At 40.5% G+C, this 24,382-nt stretch overlaps 2 protein-coding genes across 2 annotated transcripts; both read right to left on the reverse strand.

Moving 5' to 3' along the window:
* Positions 1 to 1,200: 1,200 nt before the first annotated feature.
* On the reverse strand, positions 1,201 to 12,841 carry ubl3b (ubiquitin-like 3b). The gene is made up of 6 exons (XM_080416088.1): positions 12,685 to 12,841; positions 10,566 to 10,669; positions 6,688 to 6,796; positions 5,827 to 5,913; positions 3,961 to 4,038; positions 1,201 to 2,954 (listed from the first exon to the last, which is right to left on the reverse strand). Exons 2-6 carry the CDS (start codon positions 10,596 to 10,598, stop codon positions 2,902 to 2,904), a joined length of 360 nt encoding a protein of 119 aa, XP_080272214.1. The 5' UTR covers positions 10,599 to 10,669; positions 12,685 to 12,841; the 3' UTR covers positions 1,201 to 2,901.
* Positions 12,842 to 14,441: 1,600 nt separating this feature from the next.
* slc7a3b (solute carrier family 7 member 3b) lies at positions 14,442 to 23,700 on the reverse strand (the record flags this gene model as incomplete). Its single annotated transcript, XM_080415493.1, has 11 exons — positions 14,442 to 14,607; positions 16,066 to 16,174; positions 16,584 to 16,750; positions 17,447 to 17,721; positions 18,665 to 18,767; positions 19,402 to 19,541; positions 20,101 to 20,323; positions 20,873 to 20,991; positions 21,632 to 21,803; positions 22,549 to 22,710; positions 23,328 to 23,700. The coding sequence occupies 11 exons, from the start codon at positions 23,698 to 23,700 to the stop codon at positions 14,474 to 14,476; spliced, it is 1,977 nt and encodes a 658-aa protein (XP_080271619.1). The 3' UTR covers positions 14,442 to 14,473.
* Between the last annotated feature and the right edge of the window lie 682 nt (positions 23,701 to 24,382).

The raw sequence follows: 24,382 nt of genomic DNA on the forward strand, positions 1-24,382 counted from the left end.
CAACATATCTGACAAATAAACAAGATGTCGATGTATATTTTGAAACACAAGAGAAGACTAGATTAAATCAGACTAGACAAGAGACACTATGGGAGTTCTTAGCTGCCAACGGAGTAGTAGGCTGAAAAGCTCACACAGCTGTGGAATTACAGCTGTGGTCTGGACCGCACGCCTGACAGGTCCATCCCCTGGTAGAGACCGGCTTAACAGCCTGCATGGGACGGACCGCGGCTCTCTGCCACACTCTCAACAAACCGTCCGCACGTGTGCCTCGAATCATGTTGACCGCAGGGAAGTAATTCATCCAGGAATGACCGAGGAGTCTGGAACAGTGGCGTGTTGCTGGAGTGAGGTAGCAATGATTTCAACAGATGTTTCCCCAGGCCCTTGTTTAAAAGTCGTTGATCATCTCCTGGGTCAGGTTAGAGGGCACCGTTTAACCATTCACCTCATTCACAGCACGGTCACGTCCCAAGCATGCCCCAACACAACGAAAAAGACACAGAGATTAGAGAGACAAGTACTTTTAACAAACACCAGACGTTTTTTTTTTGAAGGACATGAAGGGAAGCTTGACAGATATTTTCCTAGTGCACAAGGCCAGTGTCAAATGGAAACCTGGAACTGAGTGGGTACACGTCAGGACCATATCTCTCTGAGACAGATGGGAAGAGAAACACAGAGACGAGTTCAACCAAATGTTATGAGCATGCTGCACATTTCATCTGATGCTGGATAACACAGAATCTTCAGAAAATGTGTTATACTTTAGTACCACATAGCATTTCCAGAATAAACACACACATAAATACATATATATATATATATATATTTACACACACACACACACACACACACACATTAAAATAACATTAATTCAACTTTTTTCGGGGTTTTATGTGGCTCCCATTTGTCAGGTTTTTAAATCTCTGATGATTATCATTATGGATGAATTCACATTGCCAAGTTTTAATTACAGGAAAAAAGCTGGACCAGAAGTGCTAGTGTTTCAGACCCAGGGCCAGTAGATTTAATTTCACATGAAAAACAGTCAGTGGATGTTAAACCTTTAGAGCACACTGCCACCTAGAGGTGAACAAATAGTACTGAAATGTACCCTACATACAGCTGACACTTACTGTATCTTCATGTGTTATGTTTTAGACACAACAAATCAAAAACTGAACAAAGTACAAACAATTTGGCTTATTTAAAGATTTATTAATTTATAATACAAGCTTTTAGGTAGACCACATTGCATTTTAGTTTTTACATGTACGGTATTCATATTGAGCTAAAATCAGAGCAGTGACATTGGTTGACATGAACACAAACCTTAACACACTCAATGGAAGGAATAAAATATTTTCCAACTGTTTCCCAAAGAAACCGCAGCCAGTCCACACTCCCAGTGCACTGCCTCTACAAGACCTACTCCTTAGTCCCATAAAACGACGTGCACCCACACACACATTAACACACACCCATCCATACGTGCACTAGAATCAAACAAATATCTATACACAAGATAAAAATTGATATTTTTTTTTACATTTCATTATTAATGATATTACTGGATTCCACAATAAAAAGGCAAATGAAATAAACACAGCATCCGAATGATAAGGATATTTTCCTCTTGCTCTCCATGGGGAGGGGCCAATCCCTGCCTCTCCTCTCAGTGTCCAGTAGGGGGCCCTGTTCCCTCAGCATGCAACCCTGCAATCTAAATCTGCCTTCTTTAGTCTCCGTTTTAACTGGCTCATGGTGTTGAGACCCCCCCCCCCCCTCGGCCATCAGATGAGGAGTGGCAGAGGGGGAGCGCCCCCTGTGGACGGGGGGTGGGTATAAAGTCTAGTCTGTGGGCACGGTCGGAGGTTCACACCGCAGATCCCGATGGCACTCTAAGCGTGGCCACTCGGACGTGATCCACAGGCTCCTTTTACACTCTGTCCTCACAAGCAGAAGATACCTGCAAGAGTGTTTCTGTTCCTTTTCATTTCCAATCATCCTTCATCTTGGAGCTGAACACACCATAGGACAACGCCACACACACACACACACACGCATGCGTGCAAAAAGCAGGTGTACTGTATACACAGCTGCACTCATAAAATCTTTGCAGTCTTTCTCCATTGGTCCGATGCCAGAGACATCACCAGGCGGTGGACTACCATGAGTGTTCAGTTGGTCTGAGGCATGACAGGATGGCACCAGTTCTAAAAAGTCCCCCTCGGTCAAATATAACATTAAAACGAAAACGCCATTGGGGCAAGGTGACAGGAGGGCAACACACACAAAATAATCACGCCTCCTAAATAAACGATCCAAGTTAATTGCAGCAAAAGGACTATATCACTATCCTGTAAGACCCATGGAGACATTGATATGACTGGTAGCCATTGTTAGCCCATCCATCCTTGACAGAAATGGTAATATGTCCATGAAAAGAGGGGGTGGGGGTGGGAGAGCAGTCCCAGGTATGCGTTTTTATCTCAGTGTTGAATGGAGCTTTAAAACCTGTCCATTCAGTAATCCATGTTTGCTGGGGAGCGAAGGTAGGAATTCACAATCTCCAAGCAAAACAAACGACAAAAACAAGAAGGCAGAATTTGTTAAATGAAAACAAAGAGGGAAAAACATAAAAACAACATAAAAGGCCAGTCGGGAGGGGGCGGGGGGGGGGGGGGGGGTGATTAGAATATATTGGCACAAAGAATTTCAAATAACGAAAGCCTCCGAATGAACGAAAGTGCAACCAACATGGCTGGCAACCTTCGAGAGCCCTCCGTTAGACTTCCTGGGATTCCCTCCAAAATCACAGCTGACAAGCGGGAGGAAGGGGGAGAATGTGGTGAAGATGATGATATTGGGGGGGGGCAGCCTTCTCTCTCAGTTGTTTTACAGCAGCAGACAACAGTTGCTCTCTGTGGTTTTCTCTCTGTTCCTCTGACCTGTAGACAGAAACAAACATCATACCACAGTCCTAGTCACCGATTACACGAGCCTGACCAATGCCCGATCTTAGGATCCGATTCTAATCCCGATTTTGGAGAGTCCTAGACCACCGATTGCTGAAGTTTTTACCGATCTTTTGTCAAAAAGTGCAAAATCAATTTGAAAAACTAACATTTAACTTATAAGCACTACATAGAAATAAACACAAATAATATTTATATTTAAATTTAAAAAATATATCAAATATGAAAATAACTTTTGACTTTAATTATACAATGAACAAGAAAACAAGTAAATAGAAAAGAATACACACAAAATGAACTTTATTTTAATTAGCCACTAAAGCCCTATTCAAAAATGTTTAAAAAAAAGTATCTACAGGCAATCTAAAACGCGTTGCGAGCTTGTAGATCTGCAATTTGTGAAAATGTTTGAAAACCTTTGGAAATGTTATCTATATAACTATCTATATAGCTTACAGCCAGGTTGAAAGTGGTTAAAATTGGCAATATGTGAGACAGTTGCATCTTGACCAGCAGCAGTTGACCTATTCTTCAACTCCAAAAAGAGTTGGGTGAAAAAAGATGGGGGAAATGGTTAGACCATTTAGATAGCGACGCAGATCGCTTGTGAATATTGGTTACATCATCTCTACTGTATCTCAATTCCTGTGAACAAGTTTCTGTTAATGGTACTGAATGTCCCATGACCTCTTTTGTTTGATTGTCTGTTTGTTTTTATTTTTTGCCTTTTTCTTTATTTTATTTTTTGTCCTTTTTTAGTTTTCCTGTACTATTTGTTTGTATGTCTTACACAATTTTGAAATTCAAAAATAAAGAGTTAAGCAAAAGAAAAAAGTGGTTAAAATTGGGACATGCATAATAAAATTAAAATAATGTCCGATATATCGTTTGGGCTGAAATGGTGACAGCAAATAAAATACCCAAACACGTGAGAGTCCAGAGTAGAAGGGAACTGAACAGAAGAAGGAAAGGTTCTCACCATGAGAGTTGGGCTCGGGAAGTGTCTCTCTGGCCACCAAGTGCATGACAGTGGTCCGGCCTGGAGGCAGCTTTAGAGCTTTAAAAAGCAATAAAAACAAAATCATTCATACATTGCATCCATCATATAGGGTGAATTGAACCAACTTTTCTTGTTGGTAAAATATTGTTGCACCAAAACTCAAGCGCGGTTCAAAACTAAGCAGGATGCGGTTGCAATGCGTTGTGAGCCTGTAGATCTGCTATTTTCGGCTAACGTTTGCTAACGTTTGCCCCCAGAATAGGGATGCTACATTTCATCCTATACTGAAATTGCCTTGACAGTGGACGGTGGGTGTCACAGACATAACATGCTCATATATAGAGAGGTGGTCATCACAAACCTCACGGATCGACTTCAAATTCTGGTTACGTACTACGTATCACCGAGGTGATCCGAGGGAGTGCGGTGATGGGTTTGAAGCTGGTCGGATCGGCAGGCATGTATGGAAAGACTTGGCTTTTTCCTTTATGGAGGTGCTTTATTTATTTATCTTCTAAGGCAGAACTAAACAATAACCAAGCTCAAGTTACAGACTTTTCTCTAGAGTACAGAAATTGCTGCCTCTGTGTGTGTGGGACAAGCTGGATTTCAATATGGTGGCACAGCTGGGCCAAGTAGTGGTTATGGGTTTCAATAACGTTAAATTAAATTCTTACCCAAAACATGCCATGCTCTATGGCGTCATATGGTCTATGGTGTTAATCTGTGTTTAAGTGGTGCACTGTAAATCCAGATTTACTAGTTTTAAACCTAGATTTAATAGAAAATGTATTATCGCTAAACCTAGAGTAGATTAATTTGGTGCAACCCATTCTCAATCTATTATAATACTGCTAAATAAGAATCACCTGTTATGGGAAAATCATAACCTTTGAGTGTAAACATAACTCGACACAACCTTAATTATACGGCACATTTAATAGATGTAATATAAGTCTTGAATCCAAAACAGAAACACAGCAGTGACATGAAGTCGTATAAAAAGTGTATACATGGGTGGGTGAATTTAAATTAATTAAGTCTTCCCAGTGTCTGTCCAGAGTCTCTCTCAATATCTCTGGGCAGCATGCTCTATATTTTAGGAGCATAAAATGCGAAGGCACTCATGAATTCTTTGATGAATAATTCACATTGCTGGGCGTAGGCTAAGATTTCAGATGAGACGCCATAATTAAATCTGGGTGGGCTTCACATGTGGTGTGTGAGTGAGACAGAAGTAGTCGTACTGTGGTATCATGTTTGTTCATTTAAAGCCTTGAACACATGGTCACAACAGCCTGGGTTTGTTTCAGGTACACAAAATGTGTGTATCATGTCTTATATTTTTATTACAGTATGTCCACTGTCAAATCTCATTAAAGCAGACATTTCCTTAAATAATATCCAGCTAATTTCCAAGATGGATATTGTATTAAAAATGTATGTTTTGGGGAGATGTATGCTCATCCACAGATGCAAGTATGCTATGAGATGAATGTCTACCTGACATCCTAGTTACTTAGTACTAGCACTTATTTGTTTTCTTGGCACTAGATTTACTTGAATGACTTGACTATCCTGTTGTTGACACGATGCCACACTGTTTACTCTGATCATCTCTCTCGATAAGAGTCTGCTAAATGTCAAAATTGCAATTGTAAACAGATATCCTACACATTCAAGAAACCACTTGTTTTCTTTGCGATTTCATCAAATGAAGGAACCCAACTACGATCGATGCTATTCTTCCCAATATAATGTGACAGTCCTAAGCTGCCAAATAGGAAGCTTCCTTGGAAAGGTGACAAAGCCCACTTAGAAAAACTGTTTGTTTTGTCTTCTTACCACCCAGGGTGACGTTGCCGTGAAGGAAGCGTCCCTGAAAGATGAGGCGCAGGATGCTGGCTGAGCTCACCTGCTCCTCTTCCCACCCTAGGAGAAACAAGAGACACTGTGACTGACAACTTTACCCTAATAGATACACACACTGCCCCCTCTGAGTCTGCACACAACTACACACTTAATGTGAACATTGAGTGTATGGAAATTCAATCAATACTTGTCATTAATTTATCACTTGTTCTTGTAGAATACTGGCTTGGTAACAATAAATATCCACCGACAAGCTCATTTTGGGAGGCAGATAAAATGGACAGGTAATTTGCAATAGCTTTTCCACCATACAGTACATTTAAAGAAGTATTTTGGCCTGGCAGCTGTCATGTTTTTTAAGATGGAGTCTTTCCAGGGTTGAACTCTTGTTGTATTGGGTCACACTGAGTGCTGTGTCTGTGTGTGATTCATGTGTGTGTATTCTATTGTGACTATTGTCACAAAAGTATGTGTTTTATGGTGTTGTTGCTGTGCATTGGCTAATTAAGTTTCCCTCTCAGGGGATTAATCAAGTAATACATCAATAAAATCAATACATTTTTCTTCTGACTTAATTAAAGCATAGTCCATCCTGTTTTCCTTAATTAAATCAGTTTTAGTGGGCAACATGAAAAAGATTGGTGGAAAATTGCAAAACATTACATTTCCCCCAATAAAGACAAGAATGAAGCAAATGTTTAATGATTGAACTGTTACAAGTTTCACTACAACTGAATGATCCTCTACATCTACTTTAAAACAGGTGATCAAGAAATACATTTGTAAAAAGCTCGAACAACATTTTATATAAGCTGTGATCGTTACTAGACTCACCCGTGGGCCAGTTGTCAAAAACATGTTTGGCGATGTCAGTGGCCGAGTCATTTGGGGAGAATATGAAGTCTTGTGTTTTCCCACTGACCAGGATAAGACGGAGGTTCACCTAAAATAGAACAAGAAAACCAAATACTCATGAACTCAAGAGAGCAAAGAAATACCACAGAAAAACAGCATCAAGCTCCATTCACATTCTGGTCAATTAGTGGAGATCGAACCCTTCCATTTCCCCTAACCTCAGCAGACATGAGATGACCTTCAGATGGTTGTGGCGAGATGGGCATTCCAGTCTAATTAGATTTATCCACAGCAGATCTCAGCCCTTTGACTGGTGCTGCTTCATTCACTGAGGGCTTCCTACACTGAAGTGAGCCCCTGTACCAGAGAGCAGCAGATAAGGGTGGGGCCGGGAGAGAGAACACTAGCCCTTCAGTTCCAGAGGTCTGGGGAGCTCCTCTCCAGGCTGTTGGTCTAATGCGATAACCCCAGGTGTCCCAGACACCATGCTATTAAAATTACATGGCCAATCATGTGTGTGAGTGAGAGACATGCTCTTTAATGGAAGGGGCTTCCTTCCTATTCCCCAAAGCGGCTTTACAAACCCGTCTCTTTAAAGGGACACTATCACAATTAATTTTTTACATTATCTCTATATATGTATAGAGCTAATGATACATTAGCAGCCAGAAGAACACCTGAGTGTCTAAAACGCCACTGAAGTTGTGCTGGGACGCTTACTCCTTGATGTAAAAATTTGCCTTGGTGGCTTTGACATTATCCTTTTTTGCTGTGTTTAAAAAAAATAGCACAGAAAATATTTATCAGATTGACCATAGCCCTTATGGACATGCCAAGATGCATCATGGGAATTGTAGGAACAAATAGAAGGGCTGAAACAGACAGGAGGAAGAATTTTCTGTCAATATGGATTGTATTGTAAATATTGTTCATTCTGTAGTCTTTGATAACCACTGACAATGAATTGAAATGCAGAACAAAAACACCCCTTTAAGATATGAAACATAAATCGCTAAAGACATCTTATACACTGTGTATGTTTGCATAATTCTTAAAAGCAACACCTGAAACTCATCAGGGTCACTGCTCACTTGTTCTGCTCCTCAAAGCAAACATTAAGGACTTAAAAGTCAACTCAATTTCTTTCCCAAAAAAAAACAAACTGTGTTGCACTTCACTTTTCCCTTTCTTGGATTTCAGTTGTTCCTTGATACAGAGATGACATCATCACCCATTTGCAGTGTGCAGGATTTGGCCGCAAATAAATGCATTCATTGAAAACGGAATGGAGGGAAGAGAAAGAAAAAGTGAAGGAGGTACAGTATGTCCGGGAACAACAGATGGAAATCCAAAGTACAATCACACACACACACAATGCCCTTATACAGTGTTTAAAAATGACAAAACGTTACCACCCACAAAATGATGAAGTTAAAATGAGGTAGTGAAAGTAGTAGGTCAGCAACAAACTGTGCTTAGTTTGCAGGGTGTCACTGAGCTAATTTAATCAGAATCTGACAGGAAGCCATCATGGAATCTTGCTTCAGAACAGCCAGTCCCAAACGTGAACCATTACTATAGTTGGAATATTGTCAATCATTTTCATATGTTATGTTTGCTAATTTATGAGGAATTTAGAGGAACAACTGCTCCTTATTAACCCATCATCTCTAATAAATCAATATTTATATTGATATTTGTTTGGTATTTCAAACACCAGCCCTACTAGACGGATACATGTAACTGTTGGCTCAATGTTTGTATGGGCAGAATTCTCCTAAAGCTTTGTTTCCATTTCACAGGTGGAACGTGGACTTTGCGGTTGATAAACGGCAGCGAGGAGAACAAAAGGTCTGATGATGAGCGATGAGGTGACGTCACATCAGGACACACTCTGATCTGTTTACAAACACACGCGCAGCCCGCCCCCACCCCCAACACACATGCAGACACACCACCCCCCAAACTCCCCTCCCCCAAACTCAACTGAATAACCTCCATGAGGGGGTTACATACCCATGTCATCATTAAAACAAGGACACACACACGCGCACACTTCCCTTTCATCCTCACCAAAACAAAGTCAGATTTGCTCTGCAGCCTTGGAAACATCCTGCATCAGAACATCCTCTTCTCTTCTCCAATGAGAAGAAAGGCAACAAACCCGTCCAACTCTCTGCTGTGAATTACTGGCTTTGTTTTCATACCAGTGCCAAACCGGCCAAACAGAGGCTTATTTATTATTCACAACATTGATGAAAATGTACTCAAGCTGAATTTTCTCCCTCTCTAGCTGACAGCTGAACAAAGAATTGTTTTACTTGTATGCACCTGTACACAAGATGCCACAATAAAGACTACCTTTAACCATCCAGCTGACAGTGGTAATAATCTGATTATCTGACTGAATATGTTCATATAACATTAATTCTAGGCGACATATTGAATCCTACACTATCGAAGATAGATTTGAATGAATATAACATTTTCACTATTGAGAAATCCTTCTTTCATAGTTTCACTTTCAACAGTACAGGACATAACAATTCAACAAAATGGTCTCCTCTTTTTGTCGTTGTTGCTTCTCGTTTAACTTGCGTTACCCAGAAGTCTGATTTCAGTCACAAACACAAAACATGGTGCTACATTGTTGAAAGGTGGTATAAAAGGATATTTCGAGAAATGTGCCAATATATCGAGACATAAACTTACATTATCACTTAAGTCAGATGATCCAAGAATCCCTAGCCGTGATAATATATTGCAGAGGAACACCAGTGAATGTGTGCATTGTACCTCACATCATCATAGTTTTCCTAACCCTATTACCAAAAATCTAACAGGGATGTTAAGGTGCTATAGATGTAGACCATTTATATGATCTCCACCACAACGAGGGTTCTAAGATCTACATATCATGATATTTAACAGCTGTCCAAAAAAGATTGAAATGATGTTATTCAGTAGTTTATAAAAAAAAACACCCACACCCTTAATGGCCCCTCCCACTGGTCCTGTAGGAATGGTAAGCAATAGGGTGCAAATCAATTTGTATGGAAAGTAGGGCAATGTTATAAACTCAGATTAGACAGATGGCGTTCAAGTGTGTATGTATGTTAGCTAATCCACCACCGTCCACCCCCCTGCCCCAAATTCAATCCGACAAAGAAACCGTCACATCCCCATGTAATGATATCACATTGCTTTGTGACATTAAATGTTGGCACCATAATGTAGTCTCCCGCGGTGACAGAGAAGCCATGCCAGGTGAGACAGACCTCTCTGCAGGTACACAGGAAGCACACAAATCAACCTCATCACTTTACAGCTCCATTTACTGGCAGTCGCACAGGAAACACACAAATCGACCACTTTACAGCCCCATTACAGTTGAGACTTAATGACATTTAATGACTAAACATCAATATATCTTAGTTAATGTTATCACAACCCCATTTGTCAAGTGTTCTCTAACCGTGTTCATGTCTTTAAATGTATTTTATTAGCCCATCGAAGTAACAGGTTAATGGAACATGTTAAGGGGGATTTCCCTTACACTGTTGAAAGATACAATGAAAGTAATAGATCAATCTTTTCCCCCAAGAAAATGGTCTTCTTGTCGTTTTTGCCCTGATTTTGTTATTTTTGTGCCTTTTGATTTAACCCTGTAGCCACTTTGTGATTTCCAAAAATGTAAAATGCGTTATAAATAAAATGTGTTATTATTAATACTTTGGAAATGTCCACGTTGACATTGAAACAAATCTACCATAGTGACTGCCCAGCCTTAACATTGCACTGTGCAATCTATTCAGGTCACAGGAGGACGTAGAGTGGACGCTGCGGTCAGAACTTACCACATCTTGATCCCTTTGGGTGGTCATGGTCATGGACGAGTAGCTGGTCAACGCTGAGCAGACGACAGTGGTGAATTTCAGCGAATAGGGATTGGGCCAGAGCCCTGGGGACGACACAACAACAACAACAACAATACACTGTGAGACTGCTGCCCACAGACCTGCCACCATGTACATAACTGCAGGACATTTAAGACCAGGAAAGCATCTGTGTCCTTTTAGATTTTTAGCGTTGGCTATTCAAAAATGGCAGATATACAAGATCACAGCACATCACTGCAAGCTTGTACATCTGCTATTTTTTTTATACTTAATTTTTTTTTAAAATATTTTTTAATTAGGAAAAAGTTTTAGTACCGATTTAGAAGGCATTTGTAGAACGGGCCTCAGGTCTTAATGGGTTAAGACATTTAAGAGGTGGGGGAACCCTCTTTGTAAAATATTGGGGCATTTTTCATAAAATGTAGGGGCTCTTTAATAAAGTGTGGTACTTATGTATTATGTTCCATAAGGAATGTAATACATGTTTTCCTCAATGACCATATTAATCTGTACTAGTTATTAGCTTTTGAAGAAAAATATAGCCGTTTCCAGACAAGGGAACCTTTTTCCTTTTGCACCTTCCAAATATATTAGGGTTTTTAAGTATTAACTATAACGTGTAGTTCAACAACTAGCAGCTGGCTAGCCAGGAGACTAATATCAGGTTAGGGTTGGATTCTTGGGAGAAAAGAAAAAATAAGTATAATTCAAAACAATAAAAACGAAGCCAGTTCAGTTCAGAGCAAACTTAAACTGAAAATAAACAGATTTGATGTTAATTTTTTAGTTTGGGTTAAGACTAGTCCCAAAACCAGATGTGTAAAACTGCATCTTAAATGCAATCAGACAGAGAATATGCCATTACCATCCGGTCCAACTGGTAAATTAAATACCCCTCAGGTCACTGGAGGATTCAGTCTCTGGGGGTTTAACTGCATCAATGCATTGATGATGCATCAGTGCATTATCAACAGGAATGAATGCATTAACTGAAGCCTGATAGTAGTAATGCCTTTATGACACATGCATTTAGTCCCAAACAGAGGGTACAATATAAAAGCTATTACTAAAAAAAATCTGTCTCCTGTTCGTGTTTTTTCCTTTCTCTTTCGTTGTCGTCTTTTAGGGCGAAGAAAACAAAACAAGGAAACGTTTTTTAAGATGGAGATTTAAAAATCAAAACACCATCCAGTATATATATAACAGTAGAAGTCTCCCCCAGTGAGCTTCTACCATTCCTTTTGGTTAAGTTAGATCGGATGGTAAACATTAATGGCAGTGGTGTAAAGTGTCTAAGTACATTTACTCAAGTGCAGTACTTATAAGTACAATTTTGAGGCATTTTTACTTTACTGTAGTATTTCCAATTTTCAGCATTTTTACCTCTACTCCACTACATCTCAAAGACAAATATTTTTTTTGTATTTGTACTTTTACTACACTACAATTATTTTAAAACTTTAGTTACTAGTTACTTCGTAGATTTTGATTATTACTACAAAACATACATTACCCACTTCAGCCCTATATTCATTTCAGCCATTTGAAAATAGCAGCTCTACAAGCTCACAACGCGTCGCGAGCTTGTAGATCTGCTATTTTCAAAAGATTTGTATACATTTGAAAGCTTGTGAAATGGGACATTCTGCATAACGAGTAGTACTTTCTACTTTTGGTATTTTGATACCAATAATTTTGTACTTTTTCTAAGACAAATGTTCTACATCACAGTACTGATCCTTTTCCCTAAGTAAAAAAATGTCAGTACTTTTTCCACCCCTGGTTAAATGGACATCTGGTATCAGTGCCACTCACACACATCATATCATAATAATACAATACCAGCCAACTGGATCATTTACTCGAACTGTAACACAAATATAAGGAGAGAAACAACAAACCGTGTGGTTTTCAGGTCATTAATTATATCTGACTAACATTGATCATTTGGAAACAGAGACTCGTGAAAGAGGAGAAGGCTCTGTGTGTAACGTTAGCCAGATGCTAACGACGAACCAGCTAACGTTATACATCTGCGAAAAATGTAATTGTGGTTTTATAAATACGTGTATCTTACCGGTGTCTGATACATATGAATGTATGTAGCATTCAGTGCTGGCGGCTGGTCGGCGAACGATGGTTCCTTCGTTGAGAAAAGATCGAATCTTTTTAGGTGTATAAATCTATCTGACTGAACGAGATGGACGAGAAAGACGACGGAAGTCAGCTGGCTGTAAACACGGAAAAATGACCGCAGCGCTGCTTGTGGGAGTTGTAGTCCAAAACAAGTCATACAAATTGAGCTGTAGTCCAAAACAAGTAATACAAATTTAGTTGTAGCCTATAGACCCCTTAACAGACGACGTCACACTGATAAGAATCAGTATGCGTTTAACCAGTATGCGCGCAATGAAACCCATTCTGTCAGGTCTCGCTAGGACGCGCCTCACTAGCCAACACACAAGAGGGGGTTGGGGTGTGCTGAAACCAGCGCACCCCGAAACAACAGGTTGAGAATTGATTGCATGAAACAATCACCTGTGCATCCAGTCTCAATGTTGGTAAACAAATAATTGGTCTATAAGAAGTCATACAAATTGAGTTGTAGTCTATAACAAGTAATACAAATTGAGTTGTAGTCTATAACAAGTCATACAAATTGAGTTGTAGTCTATAACAAGTAATACAAATTGAGTTGTAGTCTATAACAAGTCATACAAATTGAGTTGTAGTCCAAAACAAGTAATACAAATTGAGTTGTAGTCCAAAACAAGTAATACAAATTGAGTTGGTCAAAAACAAGTAATACAGATTTAACCAAAAGTTCAGATAAGTCACCTTTCGTGGGAAACAAACAATGGTGTAAACTGTAAAGTAACTAAGTACATGTACTTAAGTACAATTTTGAGGTATTTTTTTACTTTACTGGAGTATTTCCAATTTTCAATACTTTTACTTCAACTCCACTACATTTCAGAGGCAAATATTGTACTTTTACTCCACTACAATAGTTTGAAAACTTTAGTTACTAGTTATGTAGATTTTGATTATTAATACAAAACATACATTACCCACTTCAGCCCTATATACATTTCGGCCATTTGAAAATAGCCGATCTACAAGCTTATGAACTTGTGAATTGCTATTTTCAAAAGATTTTAATACATTTTATACATTTCAAAACTTGGGAAATGGGACATTTTGCCTAATGAGCACTTTCAACTTTTGGTACTTTAAGTACATTTTGATACCAATACTTTTGTACTTTCACTCAAGTAAATTCTGAATTCCAGACTTTTACTTGTAACAGAGTATTTCTACATTGCAGTACTGATACTTTTACTTAAGTAAAAAAAAAAAAATCTTTTTCCACCACTGGAAATAAATATAAATAAGTCACATTTAATGCAATGCAGAGGGAAAACAAAGGGGAAGCAATGCCTCCCTTACACCAAGGAACTTCTCATGGATGACCCCCAAAAAAAATGGCAAAATTATGACAAAACAAATGTAGAAATATTGAGATTCATACAAACATAAACAAGAATACGGTCTAAAGTATTTACAATGAGATCATGAGATATGCAATATACAATACAATTTATCTCCAAATATTTAGGCTACACATTTTGGAATATGACAAGACATAATAAATAGTACAAATTAAATTAAATACGCAGGACCCCAATGGAAACAAGCCATAGTGCTTTCTTGGGTTATCCTTTTAGCATCCTTTTGTATGAATCTGTACCTCTGAACTTATTTTGAAACGGCTAATTAAGTAGGGTTACAGAAGAGTACAGAAAAGCATAAATATTAGAGGAGAACAATTAAACTAGTTAAATTCATGAATGAACAGCTCTTCTTTATGGATTCCTCATCTCTTCTTTGGGGTCTCCAGTTGAAAGGGATGCGAGGTTCTGTGACTGAGAGATGGACCCAGCGGTTCCACAATTAATAGAGCTGTTCCTGATTCCATAGCTGAAATAGATAATAAAACCTTGCAGACACCAAGGAATTCAAGAATAAGAAAGAGAAGAAAAGTATTAAATGTAAACACTTGTTAAACTGTCATTGATATATTGTAGATTAATATAGAAAAACACAAGAGCACTTTATTCATAACCCTTAGGCCTTTACTGCGTTATCGTTTTTATTGATAGATTCACATGGACAACATTCTCTGCCAGCGACGAGGCCGGACCTGAAATGACTGCTGGACTGAACATGTGAAAACTTCCTATGGGAACAGTCGATGTTTGGGAAGCACAAACGTATGGGGCACACAATTGACAGGTGTGTTGCGATTGGTGCAGGGTAATTAATCACACCACCTGGCAAATGTGTGCCCCATACATGTGTGCTTCCCAAAGGAAGTTTTGATATGTTCAGTCCTGCTCTCATTTCGGGGGCCCTTGCCCGGACGGAAAGTCGTACGTGTTAAGCTCGCGGAAAAGTGGAGATATTTCACTAAACACACATTTTCTTGCAGAACTTTCAAATGGATTTGAAACTAGAGGACAATATCTGACTCCAAGTCTTAGGAATTAGGCTAACCGGGCGAGGATACAACCGATCTATGGCTGTGTATTTGGAATACATGAAATGTATGTAAGATCACAGACATTCTAGGGCTAAGTTTTCCCCACACTCACGTTACTGCTAACTCCTACAGTTGGTCATGTGGGAAGGTGTAAACAAGTACATCTCCTTTCCTGCAATACCCGTGACATCGCCAGCTGCTTCTTTTGACCTGATCTGGTGTTTCACCGGGAGGGCATAGCGAGTGCAGAGGAAACATGCAATCCAACACAATTCCAAAAGGCCAAACAGGCCCGGACCAACCTGTAGAAGTCATTAGCGCAGTGACACCGTTCACCCTTGCTGCCCCGCTTCCCACCCTTGAACACGGCCAATTGTGTGTGTTGGAGCACCCAGCTGAGCCGGAGGCACCCCTGCTCTAGGGTGGACGCAGGAACTTTAGCCCTCTGCTATCCGAGCGCCCGAGAAAGTTGTTTTTAATGAAATGGGCAAATAAAATCAATCAATTATTTTATTGGTAAATAACAAGTTTTTTTTTTTTTTTTTAATCCCACATTTTGTAACCCTATTTTTTACACCCAGTGCCAATTGTCTATGTAATCCTGGGCACTACCTTCCCTCTGCCAACCTAGGGAGGCCAGGGCCGAGCTCATGCCTCCTTCAATGCATGAGAGCCAACTGACCTTCTTGTCACCTGACAGGGGGAACAAGAGTAACAAGGGTAGGACTAGATACGTTTTAAACTTCATCCTATGCCCTTTTCGAGCACTCTAGCACTAATTGTATTTGTTTTCATATTCTATGACTTATGACTTATTAAGTTTATTATGTTTATTTCATGTTTTAACAGTCTCCAAAATCAATCAATCAAAAACGACAACAATAAAGCTATATCTAATATCATTATCTTACTAACCTATGATCGTCCAAACAGCCAGGTGAATCCACGTGGTTCCACGGAGCTGCATCATGAGGCATATGTTAATGAAGATACTGACCAATGGCAGCACAGGGAGCATTGGTACCTGTGAATATATTCAAAGATGTGGTCTGAGTAAAGTGAAAAAACAAAATCATTTAGAGAATGTTCAACCATCTCCAGAATTCCTAGTGTATAACCTAATTAATTAAAGACTAACTTACAGTTCAAGGAGTCACGTCTGAAATTGTATCGTTTACAACACATGCCCATTATGCCCTGAGGCCAAAATGACTGAAATCAATCAGGACGAGACTGGTGCATCCTGATTGGTTATTCACTACTAGGCATGGTGATCTTTTTGGAAGGTGGGCTGAGGGCACTGGAGCAGTCACAGAGAATGGATTTTTATTTTTAAGGATTTAATTCATTTGTTAACTATAAATAATGAAGAATCTAATAGTTTTAACACACAAGAAAAATTACCAAGTGCAACGTTTAGTAAGTCGACCCACCTTAAATGTGAGAGCGTCTGTTCTCTGAGGCTGTCGCCATATGATGGCTGTACACAGGAAGCACAGCAGGGTCAGAGTAGCACAGTTAACAACTACTGAAGTCTTTGCCATGATCAGCTCATCCCAGTACCGGGTCAGAACCAGGCACAGCACAGTGACAACTCCCACTATACAGAGAGGGAGAACATGGAGGGTCTTACAGTACTTAGTAACACGGGTTGAGGATTGCGCCCCATTAATGACTGCCTATGCTAAACAGTAAAAATGTTCTGTCATTTTGTTCCTACTCAATACCATTACTTTCAGTTGCATTAGGATTATATCGCCAACATTAGGATTATATCGGCAGCAAAAACAAAACTTATTCCAGTTTACATTCTATTCTATAATTATTTACATAGCTTTTATCATCATCAAATATCACAAATGATATTTGTGTATTTTCCCCATTGGTTTGAAGTATTCTAATATATAACGGTCTGGTTCTTTTAAAGTATCAATGTATTCTAATTGTGCTTGGCTTTGGTGTATGTTCTATGTCAGTGGTTCTAAAACCAGGGTCCAGGGACCCCCAGGTGTCAATGTGAGGGTTCCAGTGGGTCCCCTGCTAAATGACCAATGAACCCTTACGGGTCTATAACTCTGAAAGTGTGCAAATGGAACCAAATGGACCCTTCAGGTTCATTTGGTTCATTTTCTATGCGGCCCAGTCCGTGGCTTAATGCATAGCCGACCAAACTGGAGATCCTTGAAATTAAAAAGTTTGAGAACCATTGTTCTATCTATGTGATGTGACCCTTGAAATGTCTTAATCTACAGCATGTCATTACTAATAGGGCATGTCAAACAACTGAGGAACTCACAGAAGACAGCAGTGGTGCCGAGGATGATTGTCCCCGAGTTGTTGGTAGGAACGTCAGAGCAAGGTAGAAGCAAAAGTTTGGGAGTAAATTCCTCTGCTGGCTGATGCCTAGGGTCCGTCTCCTTCCGGGTGTCATTATGACTACTAGGGTCGCCCTGGTCCTGGGTGTCATTATGACTACTAGAGTCGCCCTGGTCCTGGGTGTCATTATGACCACTGGATACCTCTGTCATCCTTGCTTTTGGTAGACAGTCATTTGGATGAGCCGGCTGGTATCTAGAGCGACACGTGCATAGAAAGAACAGAATCAAAAGAAATACAGAATCACACATACACACACAATGTTTGTTGCGAACGCAGCGGAAGGAGGCGCGCCAAAGGCGCGCCTCCGCGCAAGTGGAGCTTACTATGAAACCGTGCTCAGGTTGTGTCTCTGTGTCTCTGTGTGCACTGCCTGTGTGCACTGCCTGTGTGCAGCTCCTCTGAGATAAGTAAATGTCCAATTTAGACGTACCATACATCAAATGAAAGGTCTTTGAAAACTGAACACACTTGTATATGTATGCGTGTATGTATATATATGTGTGTATGTATGTATGTATGTATGTATGTATGTATGTATGTATGTATGTATGTATGTATGTGTGTGTGTGTGTGTGTGTGTGTGTGTGTGTGTGTGTGTGTGTGTGTGTGTGTATGCGTGTATGTGTATGTGTGTGTGTATGCGTATGTATGTATGTATGTATGCATGTATGCGGTGTGTGTATATATATATATATATATATATATATATATATATATATATATATATATATATATATATATAGTACACAGTACATATGTCTTAGATTTTTCTTTATTCTAACTTATCTACTGTAGTATGTGTGGTATGGTATTATCGTCACTCCTGGCTGTGTGTGTCTGTGCATCTCTGTGAACAAAATAACTCCAGAACAGATTTTCATGAAATGTGGTAGGAATGATCAGTATGCTGTTCAAATTCAATTTGGCATTAAAAAGGTCAGGTCAAGATTTGCATTTCTGTTTTTGTCTGAACATTGAAAGAATGTACTGTACAGTAAACTGATTCTGAAAAACCCATCGGCATGCACTAAAAATAAACAGGCGTACGAATAGTGGACCAAAAAATATTGCAAAATAATAACATTGATTGTTTATGATAGATATTACATATTGCTGTTGTAAGGCATGGACTGACCTGAGGATAAGCACACAAACGGACACAATTGTATAGGCCAGAAGTGTCCCTATTGACATCAGGTCTACCAAGACATCCAGATCAAACAGCAATGCCATTGGAGCTGCAGAAACATATGTTATTGTTATTAAAGTTAATTTGATTACCGTGAAATTCTGTTTTTGTTTCACATTTGGGCACAATCACAGATTGTGAACTGCAGTCAGTCAGTCAGTCATGGAATCATCTCATGGAGTCTCATTGGCAGACACGCTCTCAACATTTAAGAGTAGGCTTAAAACTTTCCTTTTTGTTAATCTTATAGATAGGGCTGGCTCAGGCTTCTCTCCTCCTCTCCATCTCTACACATCATGTCCCATCAATGCATGTTACTAACTTGACTTCTTCCTAAGAGTTTTTGTGCTTTCTCGTCTCAGAGGCTTCAATGGATCGTGATTGTAGACCGCTCAGCTGCGTGAGGGTGAGGGCTAGTGAGGGTTTCCATGGACTATAGCTTCAGACAGTTATTATTGTTGTTCTCTCAAACAAGGCCGATGGTTGCCAGGTTCTGTTCAAGGTTTCTTACAGCTAAAGGAGAGTTCTTACTTTCCCAGTGCTCGCTCATGGGGGAATTGTTGGATCTCTGCAAACTAAAGAGTGTGGCTTTGACCTGCTCTTTGTGCAATGTGTCATGAGAATCTTGTTGAGATTTTTGCACTATACTGCGCTATTCTGTAAAACTGCCTTGACTATCTCACCTGCCATGGCACCAGATACAACTGTGGCCCGCAGAGGGATCTTTGTTCTGTCATTTATCTGTGATAGGAAGTTGAAGATCAGACCATCCTCTGCCATGGCGTGGATCAACCGAGGCAAGGGGAACATGCTGCCAAGCAAACTACAGAAAGGAGTTAAAGCAGGAACGCTTGTCAATATGAACGTTATTGTTGAGTTCCAGAGTGGAAAGGATAGAAATGGTCCAGGAGACATCATCACATGCATATGAAAATGGTAGATGGTCGGGGATTCAAGGGCTGTGGTCAAACGGACAAATCACAAAGGACAGTGGTTCCCAAATAGTGTCCCGAGGCACACTGTGACACCAGTCCAGGTGTGCCTTGGGATTTAGAGTGTATTTATTGACCATTGGACTTGAACAAAGGAAAATGAAAATAACAAATTTTCAGTAGATAATCTTAATCTGATAAAAAAAAATCTTCGTAAAAATCAATGTACACACACACACACACACACACACACACCCACACACACCCCCACACACACACACACACACACACACACACACACACACACACACACACACACACACACACACACACACACACACACACACACACACACACACACACACACACACACACACACACAGTGAGTCATTCAGGAGCTCAACTATTTAGAGCTGTATAAGATTCACCCACTACATTCGACTCTCATACCTGGTGGAAAGTGCACAGAGAGAACCCAGTGCCACAACATGGCGGCCATGACCCCAACCAACAAACTGGAAGGCCTCAGGCAGTGGGGTCTCTTCGTTCAGCAGGAAATACGGCATCATCACTGTCAGCGCTGTCGAAACTCCAAAGTAGGTGACAAAACAGCAGAGCAGAGAGACCACAATACTGATTGGAATGGAACGCATGGGGTTCACTGCCTCCTCACCTACATGAACAATACACCCAGAGTTGGATTTGTAAAACATGGTGGACATTTTCTCAACTACTTAATCCCTATATACGTACGTCTTCGTACCACAAATAGTGAAAAAAGACGATCAAAATGTTCACAGCATGTCGCATCACGTCACGTTGTGAGCTTGTAGATCTAATATTACAACTATTTTTTAATAAAAGAAAAAATAAATTCTGACAAATTTGCCCAAAATAGGAACGCCACGGTTAATGTGGTTAACATACAATTTTAATTAATTTGTGATATTATCAAACATAAATCAAACATATCAGACAGTCTACATTTCCCAAAGGAACTGCATGTATTTAATTCAGTCTGACCAGAAGCAGGGATAAAACATATCTTCACCGGCCATACAATTTAATGACCAGAGGGAAATATCAAAAGTAGAGCCATTGATCGCCCTATTGTTTAAATATATTGAACCATACATTAAAGTTAACTATACAGTAAAGGTTCCCAATAACAACATAAACAATAATAGGCCTATAACATAAAAAAGATATATCCTGCACATGCCTGTAGCTGCAATGCAGTCGAAGCCCACAAAAGCGTAGAAACATGTTGCTGCCCCTGAAAGGATTCCTCTGATTCCAAATGGAGCAAACCCTCCAAAGCCAAACCTTCTCTTGATGAGCCTGGATACGTATGGAGTATGATACAAATATAAGAAATATGGTATAAACTTAAGAGAACACAATGGAGCAGCTCTGACACATGTTTGGCTGAGGCAGGCGCAGCAGTACTCCCTTTCTTCATCATAAATATGGTTTCTGCCATATGGATTGTCCTCCATTATAGAGCTACATTAACACACAACAAACATAGGCAACTGTACATGGTGTCTGAACCAATAGAATAGTTCTCTCTGTGAAGATAAATGGAGGTGCTCATTTCATACACCACAGGCAATTCAAATTACATAAGGCATAAAAAGGCATTCAAAGAAATAAAAGGCATTTAGGTCAGGGTGTAATTACAGTTCGACCTTTTCTCACACCATCAGATTCTTCAGGAGTATTGTGTAATAGTGTTTTATACTCAGATAACACGTGGGACTTTAACTCATGCACAAAAAGGGACTCTAACCTCCAGAGGCATGCGTTTACACATAAATTAATCAATGCTACTGCCCACGACAAGGTACAAACCTCTGTCGCTCAGTACAGGTACTAACCTCTATACGTATAATTAAGTTCATTATTTTGTGTGTCCTTTCTGCCTAAAACTCTGTGCTGTCCTTAATTGTGTCATGACTTTGTGGAACTGGTGACTCACTCTGGGTCTGTGATGTTGGTCGTATTGATGAAGTGGTCAACATTGAGGCTCCAGTTTGTCCAGTCACTCTTCACCATGCCGGAGATGAAGATGAAACCCAACACGGACAAGTTGATCACGGTAAAGATCTTCCCCACTAACACTGACTCGCTCACACCAACGGACAGCAGGGCTGTGTGTTAAAAGTCAGATTGACAGACACACAGATTAAGGCATACAGACACTTCTGGGATTTGCTGTGTACCTTCACAGTCTCTGCACCAGAGGATGAACCCCACTGATATTTTGGTTGCCACATGGCCTTTCCTCGCCCTGGAGGATAAACCCTACTGATTTTTGGTGACCACATGGCCTTTCCTCTGGCCCCACCCAGGCCAATTTTCACTTGCATGCACACAAGATTTCAAAATCTAATGCCTTGAAACAAAAAGGTATGGGCCATCATAGACTCAAGTAGGATGCCCATTGTTTCTTTATCTGCTTTTATTCTCTGTCTTCTGCACCACAGTGGATGTCTATTCTCTCCTTCTGCTAGTGAGGGCATGGGTGTCTAAGGATGAGAATATGGGTCAGTCTGTTCAAACCCCTTTAGTCCTAGTCCTTGCCTGTTATACTTGAAATAATAGCCGGCGGAGACTCTTATATGCTGGCTGCAGGATTGGGGGAAGCAAGGTTGTATTAGCACCACTGCTAGTAAGAGCTTGTGGCTCTAATGAAATGTCAGCCACTCATTCAGGCGGTTGGTCAGTTGAACCACTTCCGGTTGGAGTAAAGTCAAATGTATACTTTGTGTGTCAAAGTATACATTTACAGTAGGAGCAACATGGTGTCTAGGGCCGAGCTAGTGGAGTTTGTAGACTTTGTCTGGTTTTGAACATAATACCAATATCAATAGAGTGAGCGACATAGTATCTCACCTGTGAGGAGGACAACTAGCAGAACAGCAAATAGGTCGGGGTATTCGGACAGCATATTCCCAGGGACTTTGACGGACACATAGCTTTTGATGAACTGTGATATTGCCTGCCCAACCAGGTTATCAAATGTCAAACTCCAGGCTCGAGCAACGCTGGCTGTGGCTGTGAGGTTAGTGACAAAAGAAAGGAGGGAATTAGATGGTGAGAGGCAGGAGTGATACTGGAGCGCTCTGTCTCTCCATGTGTCACTTTTCCGCTAGAGAAGGTCTAGCAATTGACTGAATTAGACTCGTGGCTCCCAAGCTGTGGAATGACACGAGTAAAACTCATCTTTTAACCCATTCAATCCGGGAACCCATCTGGGTCATTTTAGATTTGAGCTATAACCATTATTTTATACTTTGGCTATTAAAAAATAGCAGATTTACAAGCTCATAGCGCGGCACCGTGTTCAAGATAAAAATCTTGAACATTTGTGCAAATCTTTGAATACATATATTTTTTGAAACAACATTTTTAACTCAAATCTTTGCTTCTGGAGTTTCCAGGAACTAAATATTTTACAAATGTTCGCTTTAAAAAATATATATATTCAAAGATTTGCACACATTTTCAAGATTTTTCAAGAATAGCAGATCTACAAGCTCATAGCATGGCACCGAGCTTGTATATCTGCTATTTGTTGATAGCAAAAGACATCTAAAATGACAGAGATGCGTTCCCGGATTGAATGGGTTAAGTCACAACATCCAAATCTAATAAATTATATTTTGGCTCACCGATTACATAAGACAAGATGAGATTCCAGCCAGTGATGAAGGCCCATATCTCTCCTACAGTGGTGTAGCAGTACACATAGGCCGTCCCTGCCTTAGGAACTCTGGCTCCAAACTCGGCATAACACAGGCCAGCCAAGATGGAAGAGACTGCGGCGATGAGGAAGCACAGCACAATGGCAGGTCCAGCCTTCTCCCTGGCCACCTCTCCAGACAGCACATAGACCCCAGCTCCTAAGGTGGAACCCACCCCCAGGAGAACAAGGTCCACTGTGGTCAGGCACCTGGCGAACTCGGTCGACGGCGCCTGCTCCTGCTCCATTGGAAGCCGCCGGAACAGCTTTGTACCCAAGGAAGCCAGCCTCCTCTCTGTCATGATGACTGGGCTTATTTAGACCAGAAGGAGAATCCAGTATGAATGGTATGTTCTGGGTTAGAAGGAATGTAATATCGCATCACAGGGAGAGATTGGAGCATTAGACAATAATAAGAATCAATACACACAAGGTATTGAATGTTTTGAGAAAGGCAGGGGATATTCAGCCGTCAGACTACTGACAAAGGAAAAGTTATTCAGGCGTTTGACACTGATTGGTGAACACCCTCCCAGATCCTTACCACCAGTGTCTTGCATTGAAAATAGCAGATCTACAAGTTCACGTCATGCTGCGACAAGTTGTGAACCTGTAGGTCTTCTATTTTCGGTGGGAGACCCCATGCGCAATTTAGTATAAATCAGGCTGACTTACACTGATCTTAACGACACGCAGCACACCATGGCTGTGACAGTGGCTCAGAATGTAAGGAGCCTGACAGCTTGTACCGACCAGCCAGAAAGCCAGACAGGTGCTCGGGTGGCGCAGTGGTAAAGTGCCTGCCCACCACCGCGGCGGTTGTGGGTTCGAATCCACCGTGGTGCATCCGGCTTTGTCGAGCAATACGAATTGCATGTCCTCCTACGGGGTGGGGTGGCACGTGTCAACAGGGAGTGTTGGGGCGGGAGGAGTAGCTGCTCTCAGGGCCGGATACAGGAATTTCTAATTGGGGGGGGCAATAGG

Source organism: Gymnoscopelus braueri (assembly GCF_963280865.1).
Source record: "Gymnoscopelus braueri genome assembly, chromosome: 20".
Lineage (NCBI taxonomy): Eukaryota > Metazoa > Chordata > Actinopteri > Myctophiformes > Myctophidae > Gymnoscopelus > Gymnoscopelus braueri.